This window comes from Arachis ipaensis, chromosome B07 (assembly GCF_000816755.2).
Source record: "Arachis ipaensis cultivar K30076 chromosome B07, Araip1.1, whole genome shotgun sequence".
NCBI classification, from domain to species: Eukaryota; Viridiplantae; Streptophyta; class Magnoliopsida; order Fabales; family Fabaceae; genus Arachis; species Arachis ipaensis.
This window is the reverse complement of record NC_029791.2, coordinates 36748031-36759586: the sequence shown is the minus strand read 5'-3', so window position 1 is coordinate 36759586 and position 11556 is coordinate 36748031. Positions and strand designations below refer to the sequence as shown.

The 11556-nt window shown below is 36.7% G+C and overlaps 2 protein-coding genes and 1 pseudogene across 4 annotated transcripts; 1 reads left to right on the top strand and 2 right to left on the bottom strand.

Moving 5' to 3' along the window:
• LOC107607092 overlaps positions 1-1563 on the bottom strand; it is a 4139-nt pseudogene extending 2576 nt beyond the window's left edge.
• LOC107608728 (carbamoyl-phosphate synthase large chain, chloroplastic) lies at positions 700-6953 on the bottom strand. The gene is made up of 4 exons (XM_016310441.2): positions 5598-6953; positions 4451-5143; positions 2545-4104; positions 700-940 (listed from the first exon to the last, which is right to left on the bottom strand). Exons 1-3 carry the CDS (start codon positions 6924-6926, stop codon positions 2593-2595), a joined length of 3534 nt encoding a protein of 1177 aa, XP_016165927.1. The 5' UTR covers positions 6927-6953; the 3' UTR covers positions 700-940; positions 2545-2592.
• Positions 7014-10987, top strand: LOC107608729 (30S ribosomal protein S6-like). Of its 3 annotated transcripts, none has more exons than XM_021107639.1 (6): positions 7028-7144; positions 7630-8071; positions 8794-8848; positions 8955-9011; positions 9299-9376; positions 10185-10987. In XM_021107639.1, the coding sequence occupies exons 2-6, from the start codon at positions 7850-7852 to the stop codon at positions 10625-10627; spliced, it is 855 nt and encodes a 284-aa protein (XP_020963298.1). In that variant the 5' UTR covers positions 7028-7144; positions 7630-7849; the 3' UTR covers positions 10628-10987. The 3 variants fall into 3 exon arrangements, with proteins under 3 accessions (XP_020963299.1, XP_020963298.1, XP_016165928.1); XM_016310442.2 differs by lacking the exon at positions 7028-7144 and adding an exon at positions 7160-7272; XM_021107640.1 differs by lacking the exon at positions 7630-8071 and having other exon boundaries at positions 7014-7144.

Sequence of the window (11556 nt, the reverse complement as noted above, 5' to 3'; positions counted from 1 at the left end):
ATCTATAATTTTATATATATTAATGTTCTTATTTAAAATTTTATAATTATTTTTTATGTATAAAATTAATATTTTTTATTATATATAAGTTATAATTTATTGATATAGAATTATAGATTATGTTTCTGTTATTTAAGTCAGCTCGTGAGCTCGAGTCGGCTGATGAGCTTTCAGTGAGCCAAACTTGAGCTTAAGAAATAGGCTCAATTGTTAATGAGTTGAGCCGTAAGCCAAGCTCAATTTTCGTGAGCCGAACTTAAGCTTAACTTCAGCTCGGCTCACTTCCAGCCCTATGCGTGTTGACCTTAAAAACAACAACATTAGCCAACTTCACTTTATGGTTCACTCCTACTACATACTGTAACCTTTTTTTTCCTTTTAGGTCCTTACAACTATACTTTTGCCATAACAAAGTCACTTCACCCCTCTTCTACGAAAAATTATTGGTTATGGAAAATGTGGACACACTCCCAATTGGATATTGATACATTCTTTACAGCACGAATGTGACATTTTCTTAAACCCGTTTTAGACTAATCACAAATGTTTAGACTTTAGATAGTAACATTAGCTGCCTAAGAAGGTAACATCTCTATAGTGTGAACATAATATTATTCCAAAGCTTTTTTTGTTTTAACATAACATCGGTTAAATGAATTGATGGTTCAAGGCCAAAAGAAAAAAGCTGAATTTCTGATAAAAACTTACAGTCAATTTAATATGCTAAATTTGTAGTGGGTGAAAGTTGGCAAAAGTAGAAAGACTTAAGCTTATGCAAAGTTCTATGTGGGTGCTCTAGAAACGGTAGCGTCAGTTTCACTGCCATTGATGCTGAGACAGTTTTCTTCATCCACTCCCTGCTCTCATTTCAAGGTGCCAACATGAATCCCAGTGTTGTGAGCATCTTGACCCTAGCCTCCTTCCTCCAAGCCAAAATATTCTGTAAACTAAAATATTAGTCCGATCATTTAATTACCAACCAATCAGAATAAATTTTAGAGATATTAGTTACTTAATTGATAGATGCGAGTAAATGTGTTAGTTTTTTTATAGTTAGTATCCTTTACATAGTGTGTATCTCTAATGTAAATCTAAATCTCACCATTAGTAAAATTCAATTCCAGCTTTCTGTCAATTTTTTTCTCATTTATCTGTTACCATGGATTATAACAGTAAATGAATAGCATAATATTTTTTAAGTTGAAAATCAAAATCAGCTTATATACTAATACTTAAATTCGTGAAGAAAAAGCACTTTGAAGGGAGCATGCAATAGAAAAACAAAGTTTATATGGCAGAAAATTTTTTAAGACAACACATTATGTGCAAAGGGACAAAAAGAAAAAAAAAAATAGAATGAAAAGATCCACCATATGAGCTGATGCATCGTAAAAAGTCTCAGAACAAATATGACCAAATGAACTACTCTTAATTCATGGATCAAAGAGAAAAGCACAACCAATAAGTAGTTTCAACAGAGGGAAATACGTAACTCTTGTGCCAAAAGTTTCAATATAAATCATACATACCGTTTCTGACCATATACATGCATATTTGTGCCATTATTAAAATTTTAAGCATCAATAATATTTTTAAAACAAACAAATAGAAAAACAAAAATAATGAACAACAGAAAAAGGAAACATATTAATTAGATGGTATCCTAAACAAAATGATGTAACTATAGCAGCATTTCTCAAGAAAAAAAAAATTCATATATAAACTCCATATATCCACGGCAAGGAATGATTTAAAATTGAAGGCATGATAATACAATTACTTCCATTTAGAGATGGAAACAAATAGCATATTTCTCATAGATATTAGAAAATTACATTAATTTCTACATAATATAGTACATGCATCTGGGATTATAAATACTCTTTAAGACAAATTATATGCAAGTTCAGATTATCTCGGGCTTGGAATAGAATTGGAAACTTCAAAAAAATTCAAGCAACATAGACCAATATCCAAGTGAACCTCTCTAGACCTGATTATATTAAAGGTTCACAATTTAATTTAGTAGAGAAAGAAAGATATTTAGTTCTAATTGAGAAAGAAAGAATGAGGTATATCTACTAAAGCAGAAAAATGAAGATAATTATGGTCACTCCCAAAATCTTCGAGGGCAGTAGCAAATGCCACATCCCTTTCATATGCCTCTCCTAATCCTTTACTGAAAAAGTTTAAAAATATCGATATTTATTCAGAGAATAAATTTAAAAAATATCAATAAATTTTCAGGACCATACTAATGTTCTTAAATTTCATATTAATTAAGATGTGATATCACCCCTTCTACATGCAACCATGGCAAGATAAATTATAAATGATGACAAAATGCAATGTGAATTAGAGTGTTTACTGCACAATCAACCAATATATCATGCAAACATGCAACAGTAGCAATTATCGTTTATTAATTGGATTTAAAATTAAAAAAAGCAAGATATGAACAATGACCAAATTATAAGATAATTTTCATTTAACAAATACTAACAGGAAAAACTATTCTCACTAAGAGGGAAAACAGAAGCTTACTAGTATCTATCACATAGCCACTTAGGAGAGAAAGAGGTTGCTGCAAAACTATTCTGACTCTTTACACTCAATGAAGTCCTGAAGAGCAATCATTTTGATAGAATTGGATTTCAAACTCTTTATTGCTTCAGCAGTTGCAATAGCTCCGTTAACCGTTGTGACAATAGGAACCTTGTAATCCAAAGCCATTCTTCTCAGAGCTAAACCATCTATCTGATCAAGTGCATCACCAGAACTCGTTATCACCATTAGCTGAATGTCTCCATTGGCAATCATGTCACCAGCATGAGGCCTACCTTCATGCATCTTCAGCACTCTCTCAGCTTGGATATTAGCTGATTTAAGAGCATGAGCCGTTCCAGAAGTAGCAACAATCTTAAAACCAGCCTCGACGAAGGTCTTTGCAATCTTCTCAAGGTGACGCTTTGTTAAATCATTTAAGCTAAGAAACACAATTCCAGAAGTTGGTAACTTCTGGCCAGCAGCAATTTGAGCCTTAGCAAATGCAGTATTATACAGAGAGTCAATACCCATGACCTCACCAGTACTTCGCATCTCAGGACTTAGAAGCACATCACAGCCTGCAAATTTCGAAAAGGGAAGAACAGCTTCCTTAACGGACACATATTTAGGAATGACTTCTTTTGTAAACTGTATATCATAGAGAGATTTTCCAGACATGACAAGGGAAGTGTATTTAGCCAACGGGTGACCTATTGCTTTAGATACAAATGGAACAGTGCGAGAAGCTCGAGGGTTGGCCTCAAGCAAAAATACCTCCTCTGAATTATTAATTGCATACTGACAATTCATGAGCCCACAGACATCCAGTCGTTTTGCCAATTTTTCAGTCCATGACCTGATTGTCTCCAAGCAAGAAGACGGAACAGTTCTTGTGGGAATGGAGCAGGCAGAGTCACCAGAATGTACCCCAGCCTGTTCAATGTGCTCCATTATCCCACCAATGACCACATTGCCATGTGAGTCAGCCAGTGCATCAACGTCAATCTCAATGGCATCAGATAAATACTTGTCAATTAATACAGGGCGCTCTGGATCCACCTCAACAGCAGTTTCAAGATAAGTCACAAGTTTATCATCACTATAAACAATCTCCATTGCTCGACCTCCCAGAACATAGGAAGGGCGAACAACAACTGGGTATCCAATCTCTGCCGCAATGGCGAGTGCATCTTTTTCACTCCTGGCAATTCCTCCTTTTGGCTGTTCAATCTTTAATTCATTGAGCATCACATTAAACCTTTCTCTGTCCTCAGCGGCATCTATGGAATCAGGGGATGTTCCCCATATACGTACATGACCAAGTCCACTGGCACATGCTGGCTTGTGTTCATCCAGGTATTGTTGTATGGGGAGAGACAATTTCAATGGTGTTTGACCTCCAAATTGCACAATGATACCATCAGGTCTTTCCAAGTCAATAATGTTCAAAACATCTTCAACAGTCAAGGGTTCAAAGTATAGACGATTACTGGTGTCATAATCTGTAGAGACTGTCTCAGGATTTGAATTCACCATGATTGTCTCATATCCTGCATCCTGCAAATATAGAGAGAGACAGAATACGGGAAGATTAATCATTTTAAAAGCATATGCCAAACCGAAAGTCAGGACACATACCAAGCAAAAAAGACAAGTCATGTAATGTAACATTTGAATTCAATATGTCATCAAGATCAAAGGCTTAACTCGTGCAATTCATTAATTTTACTCTCACCTTAAGTTTACAGTTTCACTTTTAGAAAGAAAAGATAAAGCATGCAGAGAGATAAAAAAGAGTTATATATTTTCTCTTTACTTGGTTTCTGAGCCGCATATTTGCAACCAGTAAAGTAAGAATATTTGAATGTGGAATCTAATCAACATAAAATAGAAGAAAACACACCTGAAGAGCAAAGGATGCATGACAGCAACAATAGTCAAACTCAATCCCTTGGCCAATTCTATTTGGTCCACCACCCAAAATTAAAACCTTCTTTCTTTTAGTGGGAGCTGACTCACACTCAAAATCATAAGAGGAATACATATAAGGAGTATTAGCTTCAAATTCTGCAGCACAGGTATCAACTCGCTTATATGCTGGAGTAACACCCAGAGACAGTCGCCTGCACCGAACTTCCTTTTCGGCAGATTTAGTTGCAAATGCTATCTGTTTATCACTAAACCCTCTTTTCTTAACCTCATAAAAATTAACATTTGTCAAATCAGACAAATTGTGGGACATCAAGAAATTTTCCACATCAACTAGCTCCTTGAGCTGAGTAAGAAACCATTTGTCAATGTAACTCAACTCGAAAATTTCATCAATGCTCATGCCTTTTTTCATTGCAGCATATATGGCATGGATGCGTTCGGGGTTAGGAACTCGAAGACTATACTTCAATTGTTCCCGGTCATAGTCCAACTCTTTCACTTTCGAACAACCCCATCCAGGGTATCCGTGTTCCAGTGAGCGGACAGCTTTTTGAAAGGACTCTTGGAAGGTTCTCCCTATAGCCATTGCCTCACCAACAGACTTCATCTGCGTTGTCAATATTGGCTTTGAACCAGGGAACTTCTCAAAAGCAAACCGAGGAATCTAAAATATAAATAACCATGGGAGAAAAGTACATATGGGATTAAAAAACAAGTTTGAATAAAGATTATCAAACATATAACAAAATAGATATTGTCAATGATTCATCAAGATAATACTAATATTTGATGACCTAGCATAAATTTTGGTTTATCATATTACAACGCTCTAAGCTATTGCAAACAAAACTTAAGATAAACTACAAGGCAAGAAGATTCAAGACTTCAAATATAATATCAACAACAAGGCAAGAAGATTCAAGACTTCAAATATAATATCAACAACCAAGACTTTTTCTACAAGCATATAAAGGGGTGTAATAATGCTGTTAAAGAAATTAATAAAATAGAAGCCCTCGACAACAATAGAATTGACATTAGTTCTGCTGTAAATGTTCAACAACCAAACTACATTCAAAAGTGAAAATGCATGATGAAATTATCAACGAGTCACTAACCTTTGTAACCACATAATCTATCGAGGGCTCAAAACTAGCCGGCGTCTTTTTTGTTATATCATTTGGAATTTGATCCAGTGAATAGCCTACAGACAACTTTGCTGCTATTTTTGCTATTGGAAATCCGGTAGCCTTCGATGCTAGGGCCGAGGACCTTGAGACTCTCGGATTCATCTCGATTACCATCACCTCACCGTTCACAGGGTTGACAGCAAACTGCACATTGGATCCCCCACATTCCACCCCAATCTCTCTAATTATAGCAATGGAGTAATCTCGAAGGCGCTGATACTCCTTATCGGTAAGAGTCTGTGCAGGTGCAACAGTAATTGAGTCTCCAGTATGAACTCCCATGGGATCAATATTCTCAATGGAACATATAATAACCACATTGTCAGCCAAATCCCTCATAACCTCAAGCTCATACTCCTTCCACCCCAACAAGGACTTCTCAATCAAAACTTGACTGGTTAAACTAGCAGCAATCCCAGCCTTACAAATCTCCTCAAACTCTTCTCTATTGTAAGCAATCCCACCACCCGTTCCACCTAACGTAAAGGCAGGCCTAACAATCAGTGGAAACTCGCCAATCTCATTGGCAATTTCCATGCACTCCCTAATGGTGGTTCCTATCCCGGAAGGCGGAGTCTTAATCCCTATATCCTTCATAGCCTGCTTAAACAAATCCCTATCTTCGGCCTTCTTAATAGCCTCTAGCTTCGCCCCAATCAATTCCACACCGTATTTCTCCAAGGCGCCGCTCTCAGAGAGAGCCACAGCCAGGTTGAGGGCAGTTTGGCCACCCATGGTGGGAAGCAGGGCGTCGGGACGCTCCGCTTCGAGAACCTGCTCAACTAATTCAGGAGTCATAGGGGCAATATAGGTCCTATCAGCCATATCAGGGTCAGTCATTATAGTAGCAGGATTTGAGTTTATTAGAATAACTTCATACCCTTCTTCTTTGAGAGCCTTGCATGCCTGCGTTCCACTGTAATCGAACTCGCATGCTTGACCAATGACGATTGGTCCAGCTCCAAGGATCAGAATTTTTTTTATGTCTGTTCGTTTCCCAACTTTGGTCGCAGTGTCAGGAGCGAGAGCAGGAGCAGCAACAGCCGCTGCAGCGGCGGTGGAAGACACGTGACGGTGTTCGTTGGAACAGAAAATTGATTTTCTTTTGCCATAGATTGTGGAAAGGGGAAAGAAGCGGATCTGGAAGGTTGCTTTTGGTGCTTTAAAGCGAGAAGAGGAGGAAGAGAAGGAAGGGGAACGGGAGAGGAAGGGAAGAGGGAAATTGTGGAGGCGAGTAATGCAACTTCCGATTCCCATTAGGTTCCGACGGAGGAAGGAGCTTTAGCAGAGAGAAAGAATGTTTGGGTTTTGGAGAGGGTGAAGCCAACCTGGCGTGCGATGAAGCCTCGACTTTCGCAGAGAGGAAGAGGGTTTAGGGTTTTGGAGACTTTCGCATCGCAGGGGTGAAGTGTGTGGAGTGTGGACTTTCGCAGGGTTTTAGGGTGAAGAGGGTTTAGTTTACTTTTGTTGTCATGGTAGGTCCCAGTCACAATTGTGAAACTGTTATGATTAATTGATTATACGACCAAATGGTTCTGCTCAATGAATAAATGTTCGTGTGAGCTGAAAACCATTTCCAGAAGATGGTTCTGTTTTTACATAGGTTGAATTATTGTGAACTGCAATTGTCTTGGAAATTATTTGACTTTCAAAATTTGAACCCTAAATGTTACACTTAATTTAGCAGTGACTATATGTACCTCCTCACAATCCTTTATCACTCGATGCTTTGTGTATTTGTTCGATGTTAATTCTCTCATTCTTAAATTAGGTCTTATATTTGTTTCTCCCTTGTTCTAGCTGCCTTAATTGGATTTTTCCTGTGTCTGTTTCTTTGAACGTCTTCTATCTATCTTCTCCTCTACAAGGGATCATATTACAAAAAGAAAAGATATGCATTGAAAATGTTGATATAATTGTTGCCAAACTTGCTAAGCCTTTGACTCTATTTGAAATTCAGGATTGGCATTTATGTTAAGTCATGAACGTCTGGCACTATTTATCATGACCTCGTATTCTGTCTATTGTGCTTGGGTGGCTTGGTTTGCTATTGGCTTTTAATTTAGCTTTTATCTCAAGTGATGTGTTGATATACTTGCTCAAGAAAGAGATGGAACAACAGAGTAGGTCCAATCCTTTTGAATAAAGAGCTGGAATGCACGCTCAATCAGGGTTCTCTAATGATGAGACAACACAGCCTTCCTCACAACACCAACCACCATTTCTTCATCTCCGCAAATGGGTACCCTTCCTTTTCTTCCTCTTTCCTACCACTTTCAATTCGAACCAAGCCCAGAAGAAAATCAGCATCACTGGTTGTGAGTGCCCACAAGAAAGACAATAAAGATGACAGCCATAGCTTTGTTTCCAACCCCAACGAGTCCACTGGCTTCTTCCCAGAAGTGAGCTTTTTTACGCACACCAACTGTTTGTTTAATTGTTTTTTTTTTCTTTCTCGTTTTTCTGTGGGTTTTCTTGTGTTGAGGACAAGATACCCTTTGGAAATTCGTTCACCTTAAGCTTGTAGCGGTATAAATTGCTTTGGTTCTATTAGTACTGTGCACTTCTAGTGTTTGAAAGTCATGTCTTTCTATTGTAAAAGCAAAATTCTTATCTGTTTTCTGTTTTGTTCAAAAGGAAGAATTTCAATCATGATAGAAGGTAAGGAAATGGATTACTTTTCCTACTCTCTTTTATAGGAAGAATTGCTAGAGAGCAAGAAATTTTGCCAACTTTAGAACTTGCTAGATTGTATGATATGATTATTGAGGATTGACTCTTGGATGAATCATTAATTATAGTTATATATATACTATTTAGTTTCTTCCAACTATGACCTTGATTTTTGGTGAAGAATTCGGGGAGTATTGTTTAGGTGTGTAGCATGACATAGTTTTTGGGGAGACTCGGAAGGAATATGTTGCATCCTTTCCATGTTTTGTATATATTATTCGGTTTAGTTGTTACTTGTTTAGAATCTGTATACGGAGATTCGGGAAGGATTATGTTGCATCATTTCCATGTTTTGTATATATTATTCTTTTAGTTTTTTAGAGTTGGTATTTGTTCTTTGTGAGATGGAATTTCTCATTGGTATGGATGTTGTGTTTTTATCTATTTTCAGAAATCAATCCAGGAAGATGGCAAGGTTCTGCCGGAGTTCGAAGATGCTGAAGAAAGTGAGTGGTTGTGTTTCTGCTATTCATTCAGTTCTGTTCTGTCTTATGGATTACTGTTCTCAGATTATTCGTTTTTCCTTTTTTTATTTTTTATTTTTTTTTCCAGGACAACTTTTTGAAGCACTTATGCTTGAGCTGGATAGCGATACGAGTGTTGATCAAAGTATGTTGATTTGTTTACCTTTCTATTAGGCAGAATTATAAGTCCTTTTTAGTTAAAGACAGAAAATGCAATTTGTTTTGGTTGATCAATTTCCTTTTCTATAAAGATAGTCAAAATTTCATATGTATTTGTATCTATCGAAGTAATTGAACACAGCTGGTTGCTAAATTATCTGTTTTACACGAGTAAGTGGGAAAATGAAAGAGCTTTTTGCCAATGTTTGTCTATTTCTCATGGAGAAAGTAAAATGTTTTACCTTACAATGCCTTGCTTCTTTGTCTGTGCAGTGCACCATTATGAGATGGTTTACTTGATTCATGAAAAGCACGAGGAACAAGTTGCAGCTGTCAACGAGAAAATTCAAGGTAATATTTTCCTTTACATGTGTGTATATTTTTAGCCATTCATGTTCCCTAAATGCCTGTAGAATTACTTCAATAGTTTTCCGTTTGAGGGGGTCATTTCCTACTCTAGCTATTTAAAAAATGGCTGAACTGTGGCTAGACAGAAACAGCTGGTCTCTGACTGTCGCAAAAAGATCTCCGATTTGACTAGGTTTTTATGTAACTGATCCGTCTAATTAACTCTATAGATATTGTTTTTAACCGTACTTTGCTGAAACCCAAGTTACTTAACAAATCATAGTAGACATGCTAGGTTTTGATTTCTTTGTTCGTATTCATTCAGTAGGAAGACATTGTTATGAGAAGGAAAAAGAAAGAAAAAAAAAAAACCACTAAATATACTTTATCCTCTTTAGGGGAATATTGGGAGTTCTATATGCTCCAAGGAACTGAGGGTAGTAAAACGTAAGCTGTGTGAATTCATAACAAGTAAATTGTTAATTGGATTCTTCCAAAGATGCTAGATGTAACAGTGGTTCTTGTAAGAATTCAGAAAAGCTTTCTGCTATATTTAGCTGAGTTTAAAGTTTATGGTTTAAGATTTGCTAACAGTGATTAGCAAAAGTATATTTTCTTCGGAGACTACCATCCAATAGAAATAATAGGACTTATTGCATGTTATAATGGATTGTTATATAGAAATGGAGTTATGGAACATGTCAGCAATTGAAATTGGATGATAGTGTGAAATTGTTTTATTAAGGATTCTTTTCTTTTCTTTTTTCTTTCATTGTGATTGTTTTCCGGACATGTTCGCAAACATTTGCAGACTTTTTGAGGGAAAAGAAAGGCACAGTGTGGAGATTTAGTGATTGGGGTATGAGAAGGCTGGCTTACAAAATAAAGAAAGCTAAAAATGCACACTACATTTTGATGAACTTTGAGTTGGACGCCAAATATATCAACGAGTTCAAGACAATGTTGGACCAAGATGAGAGAGTTATTAGGCATCTTGTGATCAAGAGGGACGAGGCAATCACCGAAGATTGTCCTCCTCCTCCCGAGTTCCATACTCTGCGCGCTGGTGCAGATGATGATTATGATGATGAAGGATATGAAACAGAATATGATGAGGATTTCGATGATGATTGGGATGGTGAAGATGATGATGATGGCGAAATTATCATTGTGGATGATGATGATGATGATGATGATGATGATGATCATAGAAATGATAAATCAGCAAACATGAAACATGATACAGCCAGATAGGAAATTGAGGGCTGGGAACGTAGCTAGGTAGATGTTAGTATGTTACCTTTATTTTGTTACATAGGAAAAAATGCAGAGCAATTCTATACATTGTAGCTCTAATTAAGCATATATAGATCCAAGTAACTAGGAGGTTTGCTTAATTGTTTTATAGGATTAGAGATAAAAGACGAAGAAGATGTAGTGAATGATCGAACTTTTTAATTTTAATATGGAGGGAGAGTTGGTGTATAGCAGAGTTATGAAGGTATATGGTGTTTTACCAGGGTATGAGGAGGTACTGAAAACCCTGGGTCCAATTTATGTACTGGCAGAAAATCCTCGGTCCGATTTATGTAAACTCTGGATCCGATTTGTGTACTGGGCTACTGGCAGAAAACCCTGGGTCTGATTTCTTCTCACTAAAACAAAAAATTGAAAGCCGCCACAATCGTGTATATCTCCCCAATACTCCATAACTCAGCATAACTCACATATCAATCTCATATAAAAAAAAATTAGCCTGAATGATCAACCCTCTACCAAGCAATTATTTTATTCCTTTGCACAAACAAAACGTTTTAAATTCATTGTGCGCCAACCACGTAAGTTTCATTTATCCTAGGTGGTTGTTTCATTTATCTTAAGTGGTAGTGACTGTCACATTAGTAGTCCGCTTGCTGACTCACGTTAGAAATGGGCTAAAGGATTTGTGTGCAGCTCAAAACTCAATTTGGGGTGGAATTGAAATCTCAGAAGTAAAATTAATTCAAAAGCACAATGTGAAAGATTACTTTAAAAATTTAACCAGTATAGTTATAAAAATTCGTTCAAGTCATAATTTCTCACAACACACTAGGGCTTTGTTCAAGTTGACGTGTCACCTACAAAAAGTGAGTTACAAATTTAATGGCACTTCTATTTTTTTTTATAATGCTACTCTATATTTA